At 44.8% G+C, this 25,926-nt stretch overlaps 1 protein-coding gene across 1 annotated transcript in view; it reads left to right on the top strand.

Moving 5' to 3' along the window:
• The window catches only part of CD2AP (CD2 associated protein), a 165,282-nt gene that overhangs the window by 40,138 nt on the left and 99,218 nt on the right, over positions 1-25,926 (top strand). The window contains exon 2 of the mRNA XM_068280202.1: positions 1,288-1,448. Coding sequence (XP_068136303.1) covers positions 1,288-1,448 — 161 coding nt within the window. The remainder of the gene's footprint in view (positions 1-1,287; positions 1,449-25,926) is intronic.

Raw genomic sequence — 25,926 nt, 5'->3', positions numbered from 1 at the left:
GTCGGAAATCGCAGATGCACCACATTTCGGGTGCGGTCCCCCATCACGTCATATCATGTGATCGGGAACCAAAGGAGCAGGATGTCAGCATTACAGCGCCGCTTAGTGGTGGAAGAGGAGAGCTGATCCTGCGTCCAGATCACGTAAATATATTGAGTGCTCCCTGTACTGCTCTGCACTAGGTTAGCGTGGCAGCCCAAGACTAGTTGACTGCAGCAGCCCTGCCCCAGGTTATCTAAAACAAGATAACTTGGATGGAGCAGTTAAAAGGTTAAGTTACTGCTGTCTCCAGGTCCTGCCTTAAGTTACCAGTTTATTAATGGGGACCTGAACTCAGAACTTCCTCTCTGCTCTAAAAGATAAGCAACAGCATAATAACCTTTAAGGAAAAATCATTTCTTTATTACTTACGACGTAACTTGCAGAACTTCCACAGAGAGGCTGCAATGTGGTTACTTCCTGATTTTCTGGGAGCACAGCAAGAGTTAACCTCCTGTGTTTACTTATGAGCTCAGAATTTGGCAGAGAGCTGACCGCTCAAATTACACTGTCTCATTAATTGTAGATAAAGTCGAATTAGACAGGCTGTTCTCTCTATAAACACATAGGGTGGATTTCTATGTGTTTTCCTTCTCTCCTGTGCAAGAGTTCAGGTCCACTTTAAAGGGATACTTAAGTCAAAAATAAAAAATGATTTTTACTCACCTGGGGCATCCCTCAGCCCCCTGAAGCTGTATGGTGCCCTCGCAGCCTCGCTCCGATCCTCCTGTCCCCGCGGGCGGCTACTTCCGGGTTCGGCGACAGCCACCGACAGGCTGGCAACGCGAGTGATTCTCCGCGTTCCCAGCCGCTATACCACCCTCTATGCTGCTATAGCGTATAACATATACACTATTGCAGCATAGAGGGTGATATAGCGGCTGGGAACGCGGAGAATCACTCGCGTTCCCAGCCTGTCGGCGGCTGTCGCCGAACCCGGAAGTGGCCGCCGGCGGGGACAGGAAGATCGGAGCGAGGCTGCGAGGGCACCATACAGCTTCAGGGGGCTGAGGGATGCCCCAGGTGAGTAAAAATCATTTTTTATTTTTGACTTAAGTATCCCTTTAAAGCTCAATCTACATGATACGATTCTTTGTGCGATTCGATTACGATTTTATTTATGATCCAATTAAATCCGATATGTCCAATCGGGATTAGATTCAATTCGATTTGCCATTGCAATGCAGTTATTTGTGAATTTGCAGGAAGTTTCTAGGCTAACCGGAGCCCTTTGTTGTATCTCCCTAGTTGAATACATAGTGGAATATGACTACGAGGCGGTACATGAAGATGAGCTGAGCATCCACGTGGGGGACGTCATCAAGAATGTGAAGAGGCTGGATGAGGAGGGCTGGCTGGAGGGGGAAGTGAATGGCAAGCGGGGAGCTTTTCCTGATAACTTTGTCAAGGTAAACGGAACGTCCTCTTCTGATTGGCTGGTTGATGATTGCCCTGTAGGAAAGTGATTGGAGGATCACCCCTTACCAGTCCAATCTGTATTTGTAAGAAGTCTAACAAATGTATAAACAGTCACGTTGTGGTGATGTGCACCAGAGGAGCCAATGGCTGCACGTAATATTTTTTTTGCCACAACAGAATTTACATGAACTGTAGGGAGAAGCCCAGCGTTTAGTAAAGGCATTGTGATAACACCGTTTAACATTCAATCTGTATGCCATCTGAAACTATTAGCAGCTCCTTTTATGCCATTTGAAAACTGACCAATCAAATACAGCTTCTGCATATGACAGGTCCACTTCCAAATTGCATACATTTGCATTTATTGGAATTATTAGAGCCTCATTGGCCATTCCTATTGGTGGGAAATCTTTAGAACCTTAAAGAGGAACTTCAGCCTAAACAAACATACTGCCATTAAGTTACATTAGTTATGTTAATTAAAATAGATAGGTAATATCATCTCTTACCCACTCTGTTTTAAAAGAACAGGCAAATGTTTGATTTCATGAGGGCAGCCATCTTTTTGGTTGAAAGGAGGTGATGGGGAGCATGAGACAGTTCCAACTGTCCTGTGTGCTGATCAACCCTCCCAGTTGCTAGGCAACGTGAATAACATAGCAAATCCCATCATGCTTTGCACAGCATCAGGTAAAAAAAAAAGCCCGGGCAGTTTTCTTTGATAGGTGGAGCTTAGCTAAAAATACAGCTAAAAATGATGCTTTGGTAAGAAAAGCAAAGTTCTGATGCTGTGAAACTGTTGAAACACTAAGCCTTTTCAGTTCTGCTAAATAGATTTTTTGTCCGGAGCTTCACTTTAAGCTGTGTACACACTTGAAATATTAATGAAAGATCACAGACCAGTTTTACCCCCTTCCATGTAGTAGGAGAGCCATACTCTGCACAGTCTATTCTATTGAGCTGAACTCTCCATCAGACAGAAATCTTTGCAAGATGCTGCACACAGAGCTATGCTGTACACAGAAACAGATCAGTATCTGCAAAAGATCTGTTCCTGCAAAATGCATTCATAGTCGGATATCTGCAGATCCTCATACACACTTTGTTTAACAGACATTCAACTGCAGATCAGATTCACCAGGATGGATCTTCAGATCTGCAGATGATTGTCAGAGCAGAGCTATTGGTCCTGTGTAGGGATCACCCCCTGTAGCCTGCTAGTGCTAAATTATTCATAATACACAGTTTAACCATTTGTAATAGTGCAGGATGTAATGGAACTTTTTATTATAGAGGCCCTGTAGTGACATATAATTGAATGTAGAAAATTATTCAGAATACCCACTGTTATGGTAATTTTCCTGCTTTCAGAATCAGAAACACTTCCTATAGCTATATATTGTTGTATATTGGTATGTAATGCTGTCTTCTCAGTGATGCTTAGCCTAGGCTATTTAGCTATGGTGAATTCTGCTCCCAGAGCATTCTGAGAGACCAGGTATATTTTCTACTGCCTTTAGAACTCTCAGTAGACGAACATTCCGCAGAGCTGCATCTGACATGGCTAACAAGATATTGCCAGCTGTGATAATTTACAATGTAAATCAGGGTGAGGAGTGATTTTACAAGGGGCTAACACTAAGTCATTTTTAAATGAATATTGTGTAAGGTGTAAAAAAAAAGTTTTTATTTATTGCTACAGTTACTCTTTAAAGGGAAGGTTCAGGGAGGGAGGTAAAAAAATAAAAATCCACTTACCTGGGGCTTCCTCTAGCCCATGGCTGGCAGGATGTGCCCTCGCCGCCGCTCCGCAGGCTCCCGGTGGCCGACCTGGCCAGGCCGGCTGCCAGGTCGGGCTCTGCTGTGCTCCATGGCCTGGCACTTCTGCGTCCCACGCGGGCGCGCTGACGTCATCGGATGTCCGCCGGGCTGTACTGCGCAGGCGCAGTAGTTCTGCGCAGTACAGCCCGGAGGACGTCTGATGACATCAGCGCGCCGGCGTGGGACGCAGAAGTGCCGGGCCTTGCAGCGCAGAAGAGCCCGACCTGGCAGCCGGCCTGGCCAGGTCCGGTCGGCCACCGGAGACCACCGGGAGCCTGCGGAGTGGCGGCGAGGGCACCTCCTGCCAGCCATGGGCTGAAGGAAGCCCCAGGTAAGTGGATTTTGATTTTTATTTTTTACCCACCCTCCCTGAACCTTCCCTTTAATATGTACTTGAAGTGAGAGATCTACAGAGGCTGCAATATTTATTTTCTATTAAGCAATACCAGTTGCCTGGCAGTCCTGCTGTGCCTCTGCTTCTAATGCTAGGTACACACAATGCAATTTTATGACAGATTTACCGTCAGATCGTTTATTTCCAACATGTCCGATCTGATTTTCAAACGATTTTTCATAGAAGTGAATGGAAAATTGATAGACAAATCGATCGGAAAGCTGATCAAACATATTGGAAATAACTGATCTGACAGTAAATCTAATAGAAAATTACATTGTGTGCACCTAGCATAATACTTTTAGCCATAGACCCTAAGGGTTCGTTCACACCTAAGCGGGAGTCGTGCGATTCCCGCTAATCGCTAAAGTGCTAGTGTTGTTTTTGTTTTTTAAAACGCTCGTGCTTTTTTAGTCTATGGCAGTGTTCACACTTAAGCGATTAGCGACAATCGCCGGCATTCCGCGAGTATCGTTAATCGCAAACGTCTTACATGCAGCATTTTTCATAGCATATATAGAAACCCCAATCGCTATCTCTCCAAAAACACAAATTTGTACAGTGATTTTTTTTCTGTGTTAAATCGCAGAAAAATCACCCACGTCAAACGCTAACTCAAATCGCTAGTGGTTATCAATTTCAGGTATGAACGAGGCCTGAACAAGCATACAGATCAGAGGTTTCTGACAAATATCTGATAAGATTAGCTGCATGCTTGATTCAGGTGTGTACTGATGCCAGATTGATCATCTGGACAGCCAAGCAGCTGGGAGATTGTTTAAAAGAAAACAAATATGGCAGCCTCCTTATCCCTCTCACTTCAGTTTTCCTTTAAATATAATCAGAAGTTCAAATGGAGAGATGGGGGAAGGTGTATGCATTCCCACAAATCTAAACTGCTTGTAACTTACTGCTGGGTGATTATCTTTGCCGTCTCTCTATGTAAAGACCTCTCCCTCCCCCTTAGCTCTGACAGCAGCTAGTGGCCTCCATTTGTGAATCTGTTAGAGAATAGGTGGCCTGAGGGTCCTTAGCTTGTGTCTGCTTGTCCATACGCCCTTGCATGCCTGTGGCTGTCTTCAGTACTGAATATTGACAGAGAAGGGCATTTTTGTCCTCCAGTGCAGTTACCAGACCTTCTTTCGGCATTAATAGGATATTTTTTTTACTACAGTTGTGCAGAGATCAGCGCTGGTGTGGAGTGTAGTACATCTTAGCAGTATTGCTATCGATTGCTGAATGTTGCCTGGTGGACTGTCTCTGTCTTAATGGACCACTCCAGCAAAAAAAGTAAGCAGTTAAAATAAGGACAGAACCGTCAGGTTTTGGACTAGTCCATCTCCTCATGGGGGATCCTCAGGGTTTTCTTTGTTTACCTGAACAGCAGTTGCTCAGTCTAACTTGGGTTAGGGAGGGTGGCTGGGATTAGACTTAGCAACTGCCGTTCAGGCAAACAAAGAAAACTCTGAGGATCCCCCATGAGGAGATGTACTAGTCCAAAACATAACGGTTCTGTCAGATTTTAAACGCTTACTTTTTTGCTGGAGTGGTCCTTTAAGAAGGAACTGTAACCAAGGATTGAACACATCATCCCAATCAGTAGCCTATACCCCCCCCCCCCCCCCCCTTCCCCTGAGAAAGCTTTACATTTTCTTGAATAGATCATCAGGAGGTCTGTATGGCTGATATTGTGGTGAAACCCCTCCCATAGTGTGATGTCATGATCAAGTTCCTGACAGTTTGCTGTCTGTGATCCTAGTTGCATTGTGGGAAATAACTACTGTTTCCAACTGCCAAGCAACCACTCTCTCTCTCTCTCTCTCTCTCTCTCTCTCTATCTATCTATCTATCTATCTATCTATCTATCTATCTATCTATCTATCTATCTATCTATCTATCTATCTATCTATCTATCTATATATATATATATATATATATATATATATATATACAAAAAAACCCTTTATTGCATTGTGTGGTTATAAATAATGGCAGTTGGTGCTGTCTCTTGTCTGCCAGTAGTAAAGATGATGACGTGCAGGTTCATTGTGGATCAAACAATATGAACAAATTACATGGCAAAAAAACAATAATTTAATGATCTCTATTCTATTTTTTAACTTCTTACTTTGCAATGTATTGATTACATTTTTCCCCTTTTTGTTAAAGTTCCTCTTTAATTGTTGTTCTTTAGTTTAGGTATAGGAGAATGTAATGGCAAGCACTGGCTGGGGGGGGGGGGGGGGGGGGCAATTTGCTTGATGATAGTATGTTTGTGTAGTATCTGCATTCAGGTGCATTGGTTTGTGAAAAGAATGTGTGTAGGTCTCATGCTGCGTGGACTTCCCTCATACACTCCCACAAGAAGGCTCGCCTGGCTGCTGCCTTCTCCCTCATGATGCACATCGGTGCAGAAGGTGGGACAGAAGATGTCTGGTGGCCTTGGAAGTTCATGGCAGTACCAAAGCAAGACGTGTGGTCACTCCATAGTGGGCACAAATCAGAACGTGGAGGTCTCATTCTAGGGCCTAGGAGAAGTGCAGACAGGACGGCGGCATTTTAGCCCAAAACATTTGTGACAGGGCTGTGGAGTTGGAGTCTGAGTTGAGGAACTGGAGCAAATTTTGAGTACCTGAAGTTGGTGATGTCATTAACTGAGGAGTCTTGAGTCAGGTGATTTTTGTAACAACTCCACAGCCCTGGTAAGTGTCAGACTATGGAGTCGGAGCAATTTTTTGTTGCATGATGTCGGTTTCATAAACTGAAGATGGAGTTTTAAGAGAAGAGGTTTCTGTTGCGGACGTTTGAAGCTGCCACACTCTGCTCTGGTCATAGGTAGTATTGGTTGACTCTGTCTGAAATCTTCTTGTTCCTCTAAAACAGGGGTCTCAAACTCTATTTACCTGGGGGCCACAGGAGGCAAAGTCAGGATGAGGCTGGGCCGCATAAGGGATTTCACAAAATCCCGCCCCCCTGCATTGATTTTTATTTCAAAATCAAATTCACACTGAAGCGAACTATCTTGCCTATTTTACCTTATAGTTCGCTTCAGTGCTCCCATTCCAAGTAATCCGCCGCATCCCCGCCACAAAACGAGGGCTGCAGAGCCCCCAAATCGCCCGGGGGGCAATCCGCCGGCATTTCCTGGAAGGGGCAGAGCTTTCAGCTTCAGCTCTGCCCCTCCTGATGCGCCGCCTCTCCCTGCCCCTCTCTGTGAAGGAACAGTGAGAGGGGCGGGCAGAGGCGGCGATGCGCCGCGATTGACGTCAGGAGGGGCAGAGCTGAAGCTGAAAGCTCTGCCCCTTCCAGGAAATGCCGGCGGATTGCCCCCCAGGCGATTTGGGGGCTCTGCAGCCCTCGTTTAGCGGCGGGGATGCGGCGGGTTACTTGGGAGCACTGAAGCAAACTATAAGGATGCTTTTGCCGGCGCGGGCCACAAAATATTGTATCGAGGGCCGCAAATGGCCCGCGGGCCGCGAGTTTGAGACCCCTGCTCTAAAATCAATTGATTTAGTTTGATAACTTACAGAGAAACCATGACCAAGAATTGAACTTCATACAATCAGTAGCTGATACCCCCTTTCCCATGAGAAATCTATTCCTTTTCACAAACGGATCATCAAGGGGCTCTGTATGGCTGATATTGTGGTGAAACCCCTCCCACTGTGTGATGTCAGCACCATGGTCCTCACAGTTTCCAGTCTATGAACCTCGTTGCATTGTGGGAAATAGCTGTTTACAGCTGTTTCCAACTGCCAAAAACGCATGCAGCATCACATTCCACTGACATCACCTGCGCAAATGTGCCTAGCGCCTGTGGCTTTTGCCCCTCCCCCCTCCCCACAGATGCCCACAGCAGCAATGGAGAGAAGACACAGGAAGTGTGACAGTGGACAGGTGAGCTGCTTCCACACTCGCCACGGGCCCAGGGGAAGAACCAGGCGAGGATCCATCAGCTCCATCGCTCATCGGCATAGCAAACGTGGCTATCGCCGTGCTCCCGACCGAGCTCATTTGAATCAGGTGTTTTCAGTATGTAATATCAATTGTTTCAATAGGTTCAGCCAGAAATCCATCAAAACGATTGATTGGGCAGCCATGTTGTGGCATTGATCTCTGCAAGATTTGATTATTATGATTGAATCCGCCACATATCAATGCTGCAGATTGAATAATGTATGGGCACCTTTACAGTGAGAAAATGTATTGGTACTGTAATTTGGACTCATGAAGTTGTGGTCTGTAAGTTAGGGGAATCTCAACCTTCGTGTTTTGTCAGACGTTCGACTTATAACATCTTATTTTATTTAAAGGACCACTCCAGTGAAAAAAGTAAACAGTTATAAAAGTCTTACAGAACCGACCGGTTTTCGACTAGTCCATCTCCTCATGGGGGATTCTCATCAGTGAAACTTAGCAACTGCAGTTCAGAAACTGTTGAAAAAAAAAAAAACCCACTGAGAATCCCCCATGAGGAGATGGACTGGTCCAAAACCTGTGGTTTCTGTCAGATTTTAACCTAATTACTTTTTTTTTGCTAGAGTGGTCCTTCAAAAAGAGCCATTGTGCCATATCATAGCTGTGCCTAATGGCTACTCCTTTCACATCTTATAACTGTAGCTCGCAACAGTTGGCAGATATTTGCAGGACGTTTACATTACATGGCAGCTGTTTTTAAAGCTGATCCAAACTCTTGCACAGCACAAAATGAAAAGTCTTTATTCCACATATAGCTGCTGAAGAATTTCACTTCTCTGTGTTCCTGTGCTTCTTTAGCCAGGTCACCATGTCTAACAACTGCAAAAGAGCTATGCTATTGTGGCAGCTCTCCATATAATAAACACCGAGTCTTAACCCTTTCACTGCTCCCTGGAAAGTGAAACCAAATAAACTTTTTTTTTTCTCTTTCAGGATTACCATACATTGTAATGATTTTTTTTATTTGATGAAGCTGTGGCTGATCTTTTATAGCAGGGAGTAAATTCTAAGTTGTGTTCCCCTTTAAGAATGTGGTCACATGTTGAAAATGGAATAGAGAATTTTCAGTATCCCTGTGTAAATGTGGAGTACTTGCCATGGTTGCAGAAAACCATTAAAGATAGAACTCCAGCCAGACCGTTTCTTGCTGTGGATCGGAGTAGAGGAGGGGTAGAACTTCTGGCAGGTTTTTCCTGCTGCCCATTTGGAAGATTTCCCTCATTTCCTGCCCTTGAGACACAACAGGAAGTCAGAGGAAATCGCTGCAAAGAAATGGGAATGCCCAGCTTTGAGAATTGTCTCCGGAAGCAGTGCTTATGAGAATATACATTCCTAACGAGTATTCTGGTGATTGCCGCTGTGTGTTGGAATGCAGGGGACTTTTTGCCCTGGTGCCATCTACCAGAAGCTGGAGTTGAAGGGAAATCTTTCTGACAGGAGAAATGTGCCAGTTGCAGCACCTCTCCTTTCGTTATCAGGTTTCTCACCCTATTTAATGGACTTTAAGGTAATCTTTAGCGAAGCTGACATATTTATTTGCTTTTAAAGGATACCCGAGGTGTCATGTGACATGATGGGATAGACATGGGTATGTACAGTGCCTAGCACACAAATAATTATGCTGTGTTCCTTTTTTCCCGGAGCGTCAATCGGACAGCACCCCTGCTGAGACTTGTCTCCCTCCCTGACTGAGGACAGGAAGCTGAAAAACACTAAAAATTTGCATAGCAAATAGGCAGCAGCATAAGTAGGGAACAAGTACCTCCATCTTCAGTTCAGTTTCCTGTCCCCGGTCAGGATGCATGGGAGAGTCTCCTCTGAGTGCTATCCAGTCATGCGGCTGGGGCGGCGTGGGTTAGGACTCCTGGAGAAAGATCGTTCAGTGAACGATAGTGGGTCCTGCAGCGTGTTGGAGGCTACTCCTGAAGAGGCAGCGGCTTTATGGGCGCAGGCGCGCTACACAGGAAGTTCCGGTCTTCGGAACCGGAAGTCGTCATGCGCACGCGTCCCGCATGACGTAGCCACCCGGAAATGTGCAGGCCAACAGCGCACAGGCCAATCAGGTGGCCGGGGCGGCGGAGATCATACACCTGAAGCAAATCAGGTAAATAAGTATTTAAAGCGGCAAATGTATCCATTCGTCATTCTGCTCTTTGAGTTTGACGATGGAGGACGCTGCAGGTTCTTCCTCTCTGCAGTCTGCAGAACCAGGCCTAGATCCCTCTCTGGCAAGTAGTATTGAAAATATTTACTTAGCCAGCATATTTCTGTGTTAGAGGGAATATTGTACCTTACAGTCTTGTCTCTTATTTTTTCCTCTTTAGCCCAAAAGAACTGACAAAACTGATAAATTGGATAAACTCAATCCTCAGGCCAGTCAAGTGGGTGATTGTCTGTATTAATGCATGATGTATTTTTTACTATGTTACAGATAGGCTAAAAAAGGTTTATGTTTGTTTATATTATAGACAAAAAAGGACAAGACTGATAAGAGTGTTCATCAGACCAGTCAAGATAAACATACAAAGAATGAGAGAAAGTGTGTTATCTGCAATACTCGTTTTGTAACCTCTTCAGCAAGAAAATTGTGTCAGGCCTGTACTGAGAAAGTAGTCAAGGATGAATCTCCTGTGTTAATGAAAGGATTTATGGGCTGGATGCGGGCTGAGATGGCATCAGCCATTAAAGAAATTAAAGACTCAGCTATAGCCTCTACTTCTGCTTCTATTCCAACAGTGTCCTCAGCAGATATTCCACGGATTCCTGAGAATACAGATAATACGGCCTCTGTTAATACCATGGATCCACCTGGGTCCCCGGTATCCTTAATACCCCCTTTGGTTCAAAAAAGTAAAAGAAATAGGGAGGATTCAGAAGCTTCTGAATTATCAGAAGGAGAAATTTCAGAGTTAGAAGATCTTTCTGCAGAAGAGGAGGCTGTTAAATCAGATAATCATCAAAGATTTGCCTTCTGTCCAGAATTAATGAAAAGTCAAAAATCCTTGACACCGTTAGATGAGATGTATGTTGGTTTGGCGGATCCCCAATTTCAGGTTATTCCGGTTCATTCTTCCTTGAAGGATTTAATTAAGAAGGAATGGAGTAACCCTGAAAAGAGGGCTTTTTGGCCTAGGTCTCTATCTAAAAAATATCCCTTTAGTCCTGAGGATCAGGCTTTTTGGGGTCCTCCGCCCAAATTAGATCCTTCTCTGTCTAGAGTGTCAAGGAAAACTGACCTATTATTCGAGGATTTTGGTAATCTTAAAGATCCCATTGATAAAAAGTTGGACAATATTTTACGCAGAGCATGGGAATCATCCTCTCTTACTTTCAAGCCTGCAGTAGCTTCTACAGCTGTGACTCGGTCTCTTAAATCCTGGTTACTAGAAGTACAGACTAAGATTGCAATGGGAGTACCTAGGAATGAGATCCTGAACGACTTTCCTAAATTATTTAATGCAACTAATTATCTTACAGACGCAGCCGATGATACAGTAAAATTAACAGCAAGAACTACTGCTTTGGTAAATTCAGCAAGGAGGGGAGTATGGGTGAAAACGTGGAACGGTGATAATGCATCCAAGTCTAGACTGTGTGGTATCCCATGTGAAGGTTCCTTGTTATTTGGTTCTAAACTCGAGGAGACTCTGGATAGAACCGCTGATAATAAAAAGAACTTTCCAAATAAGAAAAGACCCTATCAACCTAGACGGTCCTTTCGAGGACCCGTCAGGTCTGACCCAGGAGTTAAGCAGACCCAAAACAGGAAGAGATGGGCTCCCTATAGACCTCAGAAGTCCAAGACCAACTTTGCTCCCCCTAGTAGATCTGACAAGCAATGACGCCAGGATTCCGGTAGGAGGGAGACTGGCTCATTTTTTCGAGTTTTGGCAGATACACATGACAAATCAGTGGTTACTAAAGATCATACTAGAAGGATACAGGATAGAATTCGATCAACCCCCACCACTAAAATTTCTGGTTACCCCCCTCCCAGTAGATCCAGAACGAGAGATATTTCTTCAACAGGAGATAATGTCCTTATTACAAAAAAGAGTTATAAGAGAGGTGCCATTATGTCAAAGGGGTTTAGGATGTTACTCACCAGTATTCCTAGTAAAAAAACCACAGGGAAGCTTCCGCTTCATTCTAAATCTCAAGGTCTTAAACAAGTGCATAAAGTACAGAAGGTTCAGAATGGACAACATTCACTCTGTCATTCATCTCCTACAGAAAGACTGTTTCCTGGCATCCTTAGACCTGAAGGATGCTTACTGGCACATCCCAATGCATCTCTCATCCCAACAGTATCTGAGATTCGCAGTTCCAATCGGAGGGAAGGTAAGACATTTTCAGTTTTCTGTTTTACCTTTCGGAATATCTTCAGCTCCATGGCTGTTTACTAAAGTAATTGCTGAAGTATTAGCCATCCTAAGATCGAGGTCCATTAATGTACTTGGATATTTAGACGATTTCTTGTTTTGGGGTCCTTCTCATGAATTTGTAATTACTCAAAGTCAGATAGCCATTGAGTTCCTCCAAAATTTGGGGTGGCTGATTAACTGGGAAAAGTCTTCTTTAACACCGAGTCAGTCCATGGAATTTTTAGGGTTCACTATTTCCACTAGGGAGGAAAGGACTTTTTTGCCTGTTAGAAAAATATCTGTAATTACAGAATATATTTTTTCTTTTCAGAAAGCAAGGACAATTTCCCTAAGAAAGGCCATGTCTCTACTAGGACTTTTAACGGCCAGCTTTCCAGCAGTACAATGGAGCCAATTTCATGCGAGAATTCTGCAAATATGGATTCTAAAAGCTTGGAACAAGAAGTTGTCAATGCTGGACAAGAAGATATTGATACCCCACTATGTGAAAGTCTCCCTGATGTGGTGGCAGGATCAATCTCACATCGCAGAAGGTCGTATGTGGAATTATCCGGTTCAGAAAGTACTGACGACGGATGCCAGTTCCTGGGGATGGGGAGCCCACTTAGATTCCTTGCCAGCCCAGGGTCAATGGTCCAGGACAATGTCTTTGAAGTCATCGAACAGCAGAGAGCTGGAAGCAGTTTATCAGGCATTACAACACTTCAGTACTCCTCTCAAGAATACACATGTAACAGTCAGAACAGACAACAGCTGTGTAGTAGCATATCTGAACAGACAAGGGGGGACAAGGAGTATGACCTTATGGACCCAGACTTTTCGGATCGTTTCTTGGGCAGAAAACAATGTCAAATCCTTGACGGCAGTCCACCTGAAAGGCACATCAAATTCCCTGGCAGATTCCTTGAGCCGTTCAAAGTTAGACCAGAACGAATGGTCCCTCAATCATCGGGTTTATCAGCAGATAGTGGATCAATGGGAACTCCCGGAGGTGGATCTATTTGCCAGGAGAACGAATATGAAATGTCTAAAGTTTTGTTCCCTATATCCGCAGGACAATCCCTGGAAACTGGATGCATTCTCAATAAACTGGGGATCACATCTGATGTACGCTTTTCCGCCCATACCTCTTTTACCAAAGGTACTGAAGAAGATCATTCAGGATCAAGCCAAAGTAATTCTCATCGCTCCACTATGGCTAAAGAGACCTTGGTTCACATTACTTCAAGCTATAGCAGTCTCAAAACCGATCATACTCCCACTTCAAACAGATCTATTGAACCAGGGGCAAATTTTTCACCCGAATCTGAAACTCCTTCACCTCTCAGCATGGAGGCTGAATGGCGCATCTTGAAAGATAAAGGGTTCTCCAATAGGCTCACAGAAACTTTAATTCAAAGTAGGAAAAAAGTCACTCGGCAGATCTATAACAAAGCCTGGAAAGTGTTTAAGAGATGGTGTGCAGAAAGATCATTGGAAGCAACTTCATCATCTTCTGTATTGGAATTTCTTCAAAGTGGCTACGAAAAAGGTCTGAGTGCAAGTACGCTTAAGGTACAAGTTTCTGCATTAAGTGTTTTTCTAGAAAGAAAGTTAGCTCAAGAAGAGTTTGTTATTCGATTCTTTCAGGCACTAAAGAGATTGAGACCGGTGATGAGACCTAGAATTCCATCTTGGGACCTAAATACAGTTTTACAAGGACTTTGTGAAGCTCCGTTTGAGCCGATTGAAAATATATCAGACAAATATTTATCATTGAAAACCGCATTCCTTATTGCCATTACTACGGCTAGGAGAATAGGAGAAATTCAAGCATTATCAATAAGAGAACCATACTGCATAATATCGGATGATAGGGTTACGTTACGTCCAGATATTACCTTTTTACCAAAGGTAGTATCCAAATTTCATAGAACTCAAGATATCTTTTTACCCTCATTCTGTCAAGACCCAGCTAATGAGAAAGAAAAGAGGTTACACTGCTTGGATGTAAAGAGGTGTCTCATTCAATACTTGGAAATGACAAAACAGTGGAGGAAGTCCGACGCAATATTCGTTCTGTTTTCGGGAAAATTCAAGGGGAACAAAGCTTCCAGAGGAACATTATCCAGATGGATAAAACAGGCGATTGCTACTGCTTACAAGACTCAAAATAAACAGCTATCTTCCACAATTAAAGCTCACTCGACTAGAGGAATCTCGGCATCTTGGGCAGAGAGGGCTGGGGCCACTATTGAGCAGATCTGCAGAGCTGCGACTTGGTCCAACCACAACACCTTCGTCAAGCATTATAGGCTGAATATTTTAGCTAGCGCAGATTTAACTTATGGGAGAAAAGTATTACAGGCTGTAGTCCCTCCCTAAGAGAATAATCTTGGTTATCATCTCAGCAGGGGTGCTGTCCGATTGACGCTCCGGGAAAGATCAACTTACCTTCGGTAACGTCTTTTCCGGAAGTCAAGAGGACAGCACCCCTGCAACCCACCCTATGTTTGAGGGTTTATGAGGAATAAAGAATTACATTTTTTCAGCATCAATGGTTGTCCGTGTCTTTTTTATAACTGAAGATGGAGGTACTTGTTCCCTACTTATGCTGCTGCCTATTTGCTATGCAAATTTTTAGTGTTTTTCAGCTTCCTGTCCTCAGTCAGGGAGGGAGACAAGTCTCAGCAGGGGTGCTGTCCTCTTGACTTCCGGAAAAGACGTTACCGAAGGTAAGTTGATCTTTCCTATCTCTGCCTGAAAGAGTTAAATATCAGGTATGTAAGTGGCTGACTCAGTCCTGACTCAGACAGGAAGTGGCTACAGTGTGAGCCTCACTGATAAGAAATTCCAACTATAAAACTCTTAGCAGAAAATGGCTTCTGAGAGCAGGAAAAAGATAAAAAGGGTCAATAGTTCATAGATTTTAGCTCTGGCATACTTCAATGAATGTGTCATTGAGCAAAAAACAATAAAACAGTTAAAACTTAAAAAGTAGATTTAAACCTAAAATAAAACTGTGGAATATCTTAAGTCATTTTTAGGAGAAGGAAGATAGATACAATTGTTTATTTCATTTGTTTATTTTCGCTTCGGGTGTCCTTTAAACAATACCTGTTGCCTGGCAGTCCTGTTGGTCTGTTTGGCATCAGCAGTGTCTGACTCACACACCTGAATCAAGTATGCAGCTCATCCAGTCAGAGCACCTGATCTACATGTTTGTTCAGGGTCTATGGCTAAAAGTATTAAGGCCTCGTTCAGACTATATACACGCTGCCGTGCGCATTTTGGCAGCGCGTATAGTGTGCGACACGCAAGAATGGTAGAAGGGCATAGACAGCCCTTCTACCGTTCCAATCATATGCGCTGCGTAACAGCGCGATTGCGCTATCACGTGCTGCACGCATTTTTGGTAATCGCAGCGCAGATCCCATTCATTGTAATGAATGGGATCTGCAGCGCAGCACATAGTAGCGCAGATGGTGTGCGATCGGACGCGTTGCGTTCCGATCGCACATCCATCTGCGCTAAATGATGTGAACGAGGCCTAAAGGCAGAGGATCAGCAGGACAGCCATGCGATAAGCATTGTTATAAAAGGAAATAAATATGACATCCTCTACCTCCCTCGCACTTTAGGTTTGCTTAAATATAACATAACATATTGCACATGCGCTGTACTGGCCACAGTCCTCCTCGATGGCGCTTTCGGAGCGAGAGCATCCTGTACGTGAGCAGTTACAAGACCATACAATCTGCACATGAACAGACCGCTCCCGGCTACTAGAGCAACTCCGAGGAGGTGTGCGACTATCACAGCGTATGTGCCATAATACACGACTCTGCAAAGTCGCAGACCTTTTAATTAGGGGAACAACGCAACACCCCAGGGACCACCTGAAAGACTACAGGGGGTTGGAAAACCCCACAGGTAAGTAAAAGTCCATTTTCTCCTATGTCGTTATCACTTACTGCAGTAAAAATCTGACAGGTTTTGGACTAGTCTATCTCCTCCTGGGGGATTCTCAGTATTTCTTTTATTCTTTATAAAAAATACTCCATGGAAAGGATATATGTAAAGATTGCAGCCTCTCTACTCATTTGCAAACAGTGTGGCAGTTGGACTGAGCAACTGCCTTTCAGTAAGTGCATTTTGAAAAGACTATTGTGACAGCGACATATGAAAAAATTAATGCGTTTTACTCTGGAACAAATGTGTATTTTATACATAAGCATACATGTGCATTTTACATTTAGCAATCTTTGGCGATAGTGGCCCTTTAAGTGTTGTTGCATTGCTTCCTGTGTCCCGGCATCTGCATACAATATGACTGGCAGCATCTCTGAAAGGAGAAAGTGATTGTATGAGATCCGGTGCTGCATAGCGGCTGAAATGTGTGACGCAGATGTGATCTGATCTTTCCTCACTTCTTCATCAACACCATCACTCTGCATTTTTAGATATCCTTTATGAGTTGATATTTTGCCAAGCAGTAATCTCGTTTTTTTTTTTTTACCAGTTGAAAGAGTTTTCCGGTTAAAGAGGACCTGTAGTGAAAATTACATATTGAATAAAATTGCTTTATTTTTTTCACAATATTAATTTACAGATTATTTAGTCAGTGTTTGCCCATTGTCAAATCTTTCCTCTCCCTGATTTACATTCTGAAATGTATCATTCATGGTGACATCTTTAGTCCTGCCAGGTGATCTGTACGGAATGTCTGTTTACTGAGAGTTCTATGCACAGAGAAAGATACTGCTTGCAGTTGGAAAAATCCGTTATTTACCACAATGCAATGAGGTTCAGACAGCAAACTTTCAGGGCCATGGTCATGACATCACATGGTGGGAGGGGTTTCACCACAATGTCAGCCTTACAGACGCCCCTGATGATCTATTTGAGAAAAGGTAAAGGTTTCTTGTAGGAAAGGGGGTATCGGCTGGTGATTGGGCTGAAGTTCAATTCTGGGTTATATAGTTCCTCCTTAAAGTGAACCTCTGGACTAAAAATTGACTCAGCAGCACTGAAAAGGCCCGGTGTTTCTTTAACAGTTTCACAGCATCAGAACTTTGTTTCTCTTATACAAGCCTCATTTTTAGCTGCACGGAAGAAAACTGCCCGGGCTTTTTTCCCCTGATGCTGTGCAAAGCATGATGGGATTTCTGATGTTGTTGTTCTCGTTCTGCTGTTTTTGTGCAATTTTTTTTTTTTTCCCATTTTGAATTTGACATTTGAAGCCTAGCGTGTGCAGCTGGGAGGGGTAATCAGGACACAGGACAGTTGGAACTGTGTCTCCTGCTCCCTGTCACCTCCTTTCAACCAAAAAGATTGCTGCCCCCATGACAAAGATGGCAGCCCCCATGAATCACAAACATTTGCCTGTTCTTTTAAAACAGGGTAGGTAAGAGATTATATTACCTATCTATTCTAATTAACATAACTAATGTAACTTAATGACAGTATGTTTGTTTAGGCTGAAGTTCCCCTTTAAGGTGGGCGTTTTTGGCACATCATCCTTTATCTTCAGAACTTTCACTTGATCTTGGCACTGACAGCTTGGCCATGCTGACATCAGCACCAGAGCTGTCTGTGCCATGCAGTGAGGGTTCAGCGACATGGACTGGGCAGTGCTGGTCATTGCGGTGTGGCTCTTTGGAGCTCTATTCAGATGAATGGAGAGTGCCCAGCACTAAAGATCAGTATGGCGCTGGATCAACCTGCTTCAGTCCCAGAACAGATGGACCTAAATAGTGGTTATCCCCTTCCTTCCTCCTACTACTTGGACTATGACAGGATACTTGTAACTTAAAAACACATTCTCACTGGAAGAGCTAAAAACAATATGCTTATTTTGGCTGATGCATCGGCAGAAGCTGCTGCTTGCTGACTAACACTTTCTAGTAATCTTGCCTGATGCTTTACAGCTGTTGTCGGCTATGGATGGGTGTTAGCAGGCACTGGCTGGTACTATTAGCAGGCATCGAGTGGCACGTGCTTGTGACTGCACTGGCAGACCCTTTGCTTGGATCCATGCAGAGACCAAATGCCTATACATACAGTATATTCAATCCGATCAAGCAGGAAGCATTGAATCTGAGAGTATGGATCAGGAGGACCACTGCTTATGACGAGTGCAGTCCTCACACGCCCAGTGGGAAAAATCCACAAGCTGGTGCTTTCAAGCTGCTTGGCATACACAGACGGGTGTATATCTGATGAGCTCATCTCATATGTTTACTGATATGTTTAGAAGGTCCAGCGCTGGAAGGGTGGGCACCAGGAGGATCCAGGAAGCCTCTGGACTCAGAAATGGATTACGATGAAATGGGGCCCAAGACAAGATAGCAGTTTTTGCCCACTGCTGATGGTCACCTGACTTTTTTTTTAATAAGGCAGACAAATGACAGCGCTCAAGGCTGCACCTGAAATGAAAACCAACAGAGGCATGCAGAGCCCCACTGGGGCTAAATACATGCCTTGAATGCAAAACAGATGCAATTATGTACTAATTCTATTCTAAAAGATTTTGAATACAGATTAAAGCAATGAATGCAGCTAGCCACAGGTATACTTACGTTCAATTTGTACAGCGGGAGACATGGCAGCGCTTTCATACAGAGGCTGTACCCGAATGCTCTATCTGCATGGATGTGCAGAGCTCCAGAAACTGGACAACATTACACAACTAGCACTCGAACTGGTATAACAAAGGAGGGTGTTAGCTTCAGTAAATAATTTGTGCACAGATTATTCCCTATTGGACTTCCCCACAGCGATGACGGACCCTCACACGAGGTCACTCCTTTTTTTTTTTTAAATATTTGGTGGGGGCTAACATCCACTAGGCCCCTAGACTCTCTGTACGCCCTAGGCAACTGCCTAGGATTGCCATGTGAATGACCCGGCTCTGTCTGGACTATCCAGAAACTTCCCCCTACTGAGGTAATTATCTATATATTTTTTCCACTTCAGATTCACTTCAGATTCACTTAAAACAGCCTGGAAAAGAAACATGTCAGTAAGGGCTCGTTCCCACTAAGGAAGTTTTTGCCCTTTTTTCAAGCGCAGGCAAAGTGGTGCCTGTACCATTTTTGCTATAATGGAAGGTATTGGAAAAACGCAAAACGCTCACAAAATCGCTTTGTGCAGCAATTGTGTTCGTTTTTTTTTTTTAGAATAAATAATTGTATTTATTCTTTTCCGGGTCAGAGTTCACTTCCTGACTTGCATCAGGGAGTAAGTGAATAAAAAAAAACACTCTGGAAAAGCGGTTAAGAAAGTGCTTTTAACAAAAATGCAGAGCGAAGTGGAGTGCCGGGAGGCGCTAAAAAAACCGCGCACAAAAACGCAAAACATTTGCGTTTTTGTTCTAAGATGTGATTGAGGCCTAAGTGAGGGACTGACTATACAGGCTCTACTTGCAATCAGGTTCGGTTCCAGAAGACTGTAAGTTGAATTTGTTTTTGTAAGTTGAGTCCTGTGTTAAACATGAATAAATTATTTCGTTTCGGACAACCCTGGATTTGGACATGGATTATGTTTTTGGTTGTTTTCAATGTGCTTTTATCCCGTTAGATACGCGCTCTGCTTTTGACCTCAGCTGACAGAACTCCTTGGAATGCTTTGATGACTCTCTGCTAGCAGATTATATTGAACCTGAAAGCAGAAGTCCTCTGTTATTGTCTCACACTGCCCCCTAGTGACAAGTGGCCATAAATACACATTGCAGCGGTACTTATTAGGAGCAAGGAAATGTACCAAATAAGAAATAAAAAAATGTGCTGAAATGAATTGGCCTGGAGAACTTGCAAGCCTCTAAATAAATTGGCTGCTGAAGCGTACTAAAATACTGTAACATTAAACAAGAAAAATATGTAATAAAAGTATTCTAAATATTTTCTACATGAAGACCACTTTCTTTGTATCTCTGAAACGTAACTGGAGTCATTTCTAAGTGGGGGACTGCCTGTATTTGTGTATTATGTATCTGTAAGGGAAAAATAAGCCCCATTTAGATACTTGCCTCAGTAGAGGGAAGCCTCTGTATAATCGGGAGGCTCTCTGCGTCCCCCTTGCCTCCACCCATCCAGCGCTGGGACCCCCAAACCACCTCAACAAGGGCTTATGGAAGCGTGTGCGGGGGGCGGCTCCAGTCCGTAAATGAGCGTGGGCGCACTGCGCAGGATGCCTCGCAACTGGGCAGTAGCGATGAGCCAAACGGGCTGGGAAAAGCCACGCTACAGCTACTGCGCGGACGCAAGGTGTAGTATGGCCGTACTCACTCACTGCCTGGAGTGCGGCTGTGAAGTTCCAGAGAGCTCTAGCGCTGGATCAGTATATCCTCCGGAGACTTCCCTCTGCCAAGGTAAGTATGAGACTCTCTTCTTTCAAAGCCACAGGTCTGCTTTAATAAAGAGCCTGGGCTCTGGTCTAGAAAGGTAAGCATGGGTATGTGCAGTTAGTTTCAGCTCCTGACAGGTCCCCTTTAATTACATATGTGTTGTTTTGAAGCCTCTCCTGGAATCCAGCCAGTGTGTAATCTGATCTGATGAGCAGAAAGGAATTTCGTAACACTCAATGTGGAGGAAGAGTCTAGCATTTCTCAAATACTGTAAGATTCCTGAGACTTCCTGGTAGCGGTGTTGTGTCTGATTACGCTGCCTGTGGATTTGCGCTGCCCCGCATGCGCAGTAGGAGACTCTGCGGCCACAGTTCCTATTGAATGATGCTGCTGGAGGTAAAATACTAAATATCTGCGCTCCCCCACCTCTTACACTCCCCAAATTTTTAGGGTACGACCTCTATGCTAAATTGCAGCCCCCGAGATCAGCTGGTTCCCGAGATAGATTTCTCTAATCTATCTCCTAAACCAGCGGGTTTCGGGGGCTGCAATTTGGCATAGAGGTCGTTGGGGGGGGATCCCCTCCCTACCCTAAATATTTGGAGAGTGTAATAGGTGTGGAAGCGTAGATATTTAATATTTTACCTCCAGCAGCATCATTAACTTCACACTGAGCATGCGTGCTACTCGGTGTGGAAGGGAGCTTCCGGGCAGCGCAATCAGACATTACAGCGGCAGTGCAGGCTGCAGCCTTTCCATGTGATGTTCCTTGTGTCACTTCCTGCTACCTGTACTGCTCTCTGCTGTGTACTGTGTATGCCTGTGTAATGTCTGAGTGTGCTGCCCAGAAGCTCCCTTCCACACTGAGTAGCACGCATGCATGCTCTGTGTGAAGTTAATTATGCTGCTGATTAGTAAAATAATAAATATCTCCGCTTCCACACATCCTACACTCCTCAACTTTTCAGGGTAGGGAGAGGATCCCCCGAACGACCTATATGCCAAATTGCAGCCCCTGAGCCCCGCTGGTTCAGGAGATGGATTAGAGAAACCTATCTTGGGAACCAGTGGGGCTCAGGGGCTGCAATTTGGCATAGAGGTAGTTCGGGGGGTCCCCTCCCTACCCTGAAAATTTGGGGAGTGTAGGATGTGAGAAGATATTTAGTATATTACCACCAGCAGCACAATTAAATAGGAACGGTGGCTGCACAGTCTCCTTCCTACTGCGCATGCGGGGCAGCGCAAATTAACAGGCAGCGTATTCAGACACAGCAACTGCACCCAAACACACAGGCTGCCTCTCCATGTGTCCCCTCCTGCTACCTGTACTGCTCTCTGCTCTCTACTGTTTATGCCTGCAGCCCACACACAGGCTGCCTCTCCATGTGTCCCCTCCTGCTACCTGTACTGCTCTCTGCTCTCTACTGTTTATGCCTGCAGCCCACACACAGGCTGCCTCTCCATGTGTCCCCTCCTGCTACCTGTACTGCTCTCTGCTCTCTACTGTTTATGCCTGCAGCCCACACACAGGCTGCCTCTCCATGTGCCCCCTCCTGCTACCTGTACTGCTCTCTGCTCTCAACTGTGTATGCCTGCACCCAAACACACAGGCTGCCTCTCCATGTGTCCCTTCCTGCTACCTGTACTGCTCTCTGCTCTCTACTGTTTATGCCTGCAGCCCACACACAGCCTGGCTCTCCATGTGTCCCTTCCTGCTACCTGTACTGCTCTCTGCTCTCTACTGTGTATGCCTGCACCCAAACACACAGGCTGCCTCCCCATGTGTCCCCTCCTGCTACCTGTACGGCTCTTTGCTCTGTACTGTGTATGCCTGCAGCCCACACACAGGCTGCCTGTCCATGTGACTTTCCATGTGTCCCTTCCTGCTACCTGTACTTCTCTTCTGTGCTCTGTACTTTGTATACCTGCAGCCCACACACAGCCTACCTCACCATGTGACTTTACTTCGATCCCTTCCTACTAGCTGTACTTCTCTCTGCTCTGCCCACAGCCCACACACAGGCTGCTGCCTCTTCGCTGCTCACACAGAATGGGCACACCCTGGCTCCAGGCACTGTTACTAGATCTATTTATATATACAAGTGGCACATCAAAGGTCACTAACAATGAATGTGCTTTTCCTGAACTTTGACAGACTTTGAGTTATTTTCCTTAAAGCAAACCTGGGTTAAACTTCACCAAAAAACACATCCCCAAAAATCCAAGTTATTGTGAAGGTTTACCTGTGCTGTTCAGCACAATCATTCATCCTTTTTATTAGCTTTTAGTGATTTCAATTTTAAAGTCCATGGGAACCTGTTAAAAAAAAAATAAACCAAGATACTTACCAAAGAGAGGAAACGCAAGATGCTTGCCTAAGGAGAAGGAATCCTAATGAGCCTTCCCTCTCGCTGTACCCTTGTTGCAGCAGCAGCGCCTCTGTTTTAATCCCTCCGCCGGAGGAGGATTCGGAAGTCTTCGGGAGCCGAGTCCTTCCGTAGATGGGCAGCTCTGTACTGTGCCTGTGTGAGCACATGTGAGAGTGCAGGCACAGTACGGAGCCATTTGTCTGCCGAAGCCTCCTTCGGCAGCAGAAAGCAGTATTTGGCCAATTTGGTCGAATACTGCTACCAGGGAGCCAGCACTGGAAAGAGGGATCCGTCGGAGGAGCGAGAAGGCTCTGTAGGACCCATAGCCTTCCCTCTCCATAAGTAAGTACCTGGCTTAATTTTTTTTTTTTAAACAGGTTCCCATTGACTTTAAACGCCTACTCGGGAGCTGTGCAGTGGCACGTACTGGTTCGCAGCCAGGAACCGGTATACTTCCACTGTGCATGGCCAGCGGTGGGAGGTACTTGTGCTCAAAGGACGTAAGACATGCACAAGTGATTCCTAACTGGGCATGCATGGATGGTAAACCATCCTGTGGGCTCTCGTGGAGACATTAATTGGCTTCCCTGTAGCTAAAGGATGAAAGGTGTAATGTCATCCTCTAGTACACAAATGCCTCTGTAAGTGACAGGTACAAAATAAAGAGAGTGATCAGTTTAGAGGGTAATTGGAACAACCCTGCCATCACTGGACCTACCTCTAAACTGAGAACCGGGGCCAACAGGATTTTAAATGATCCCCTCCCACCCCATTAGTCGCTACCTCAACCTTCTGCCATTGGGATACCTCTACAGATTCTGTGCCTGGAAGTTTTGGTGGGGATAGAACACCTTCTTTCCCCAAGCTGTACTTCTCCTGAACTCAAGGCCATTTACTTATGAAATCCCCTAGTCTCCTCTGCTTCTGAACTCAAGACCACCTACCTACCAAATCCCCTAGTCTCCTCTTCTTCTGAACTCAAGACCACCTACCTACCAAATCCCCTAGTCTCCTCTTCTTCTGAACTCAAGACCACCTACCTACCAAATCCCCTAGTCTCCTCTTCTTCTGAACTCATGACTACCTCCCTACCAAATCCCCTATTCTATCCTTTTTCTGAACACCTACCTACCGCAACCGATCATTCAGATCTCTGCTAAAATCAATGGACTTTTGCAGAAAAATTAGAACGATTGCTTAAATGAACATTAGCGGCTGCTGTTCATTTTTGGTAATTGCGATTGGGACAGATGGATCGGGGATCGTTGGTCTGGGATCCTGACCTATCTGTCTGTGGGTACTTGGCTTAAGATGCACGCAGGGTTTGAATGGGTGAAGGTCTCATGTTTTCCCTTGGATCTGCTGGAATCTGGAGTTCCTGGTCAGGCAGGATTCTATCTGCTAGGAACTTGTGTAGCTGTGTGTATTTGTGTATGTGTGCGGTTTTCCTGCGGGAACTGCAGCTTCCTCCCACAAGCCAAAAATATATGTGCCGGCTGGCTGGCTTCAGACCAGAGCGTCTGTGGAGCGTATGTGAAGGCTGGTGTGAGTGTGGCGCACTGGACTGTGCGACCTCTGCTGGCAAGGAGATGATTATTCCTGAGGAAATCTGATTATACAGTTTACACCGGTCCCCATCTTCCCATCCCTAATTTTTGTATTGTGCTGGCTTGATGTATAAAGAATACAGTTTGCAGTAGTCTTTGAATCCATATAGTAAATTTTTCGAGTTGATGGATTAGATTGTGAGCCCCTCTAAGGGACAGTGAAGTGGCAAGACAATATACTTTGTACAGTGCTGCGTAATATGTCGGCGCTATATAAATCAGGGCTATGGAGTCGAGCAGTTTTGGGTACCTGGAGTCAGTCAGATGATTGAGGAGTCTGAGTTGGTGGTTTCATAAATTGAGGAGTCTGAGTTGGTGGTTTCATAAATTGAGGAGTCGGAGTTGGTGGTTTCATAAATTGAGGAGTCGGAGTTGATGGTTTCATAAATTGAGGAGTCGGAGTTGGTGGTTTCATAAATTGAGGAGTCGGAGTTGGTGGTTTCATAAATTGAGGAGTCGGAGTTGGTGGTTTCATAAATTGAGGAGTCGGAGTTGGTGGTTTCATAAATTGAGGAGTCGGAGTTGGTGGTTTCATAAATTGAGGAGTCGGAGTTGGTGGTTTCATAAATTGAGGAGTCGGAGTTGGTGGTTTCATAAATTGAGGAGTCGGAGTTGGTGGTTTCATAAATTGAGGAGTCGGAGTTGGTGGTTTCATAAATTGAGGAGTCTGAGTTGGTGGTTTCATAAATTGAGGAGTCTGAGTTGGTGGTTTCATAAATTGAGGAGTCTGAGTTGGTGGTTTCATAAATTGCGGAGTCTGAGTTGGTGGTTTCATAAATTGCGGAGTCGGAGTTGGTGGTTTCATAAATTGAGGAGTCGGAGTTGGTGGTTTCATAAATTGAGGAGTCGGAGTTGGTGGTTTCATAAATTGAGGAGTCGGAGTTGGTGGTTTCATAAATTGAGGAGTCGGAGTTGGTGGTTTCATAAATTGAGGAGTCGGAGTTGGTGGTTTCATAAATTGAGGAGTCGGAGTTGGTGGTTTCATAAATTGAGGAGTCGGAGTTGGTGGTTTCATAAATTGAGGAGGGGGAGTTGGTGGTTTCATAAATTGAGAAGGGGGAGTTGGTGGTTTCATAAATTGAGAAATCTGTGGTGGAGGTTTCATTAAATTGAGGAGTCTGTGTTGGTTTCATAAATTGAGTCGGAGTTGGTGGTTTCATAAATTGAGGAGTCTGAGTTGGAGGTTGAATTGATGAGTCGGATGATATTTGTGCTGACACCATAGCCATGCTGGAAGCTCCAGAGGCTTCCCGCGTCGTGCAGACCACCACCGCTGCCCGGAAGCCCTCTTGAAGTGCGCACTTATTATCCTCCTCATAAGGGCTGTTGGGTCGGAGTCTGAGCAAGGTTGGGTACCTGGAGTCGGTTTCACAAACCGAGGAGCCGGAATCTGAGGATTTTTGTACAAAATCCACTGCCCTGGTAAGTATTAGACTAAGGAAGTGATGGGCAAACTTGGCTCTCCAGCTGTTAAGGAACTACAAGTCCCACAATGCATTTGCCTTTATGAATCATGACTGTGGCTGTCAGGATCCTGCAATGCATTGTGGGACTTGTAGTTCCTTAAAGGGATACTGTAGGGGGGTCA

The sequence above is a fragment of the Hyperolius riggenbachi genome, chromosome 4, assembly GCF_040937935.1.
Source record: "Hyperolius riggenbachi isolate aHypRig1 chromosome 4, aHypRig1.pri, whole genome shotgun sequence".
Lineage (NCBI taxonomy): Eukaryota > Metazoa > Chordata > Amphibia > Anura > Hyperoliidae > Hyperolius > Hyperolius riggenbachi.
This window is presented reverse-complemented; position numbering and strand designations above follow the sequence as displayed.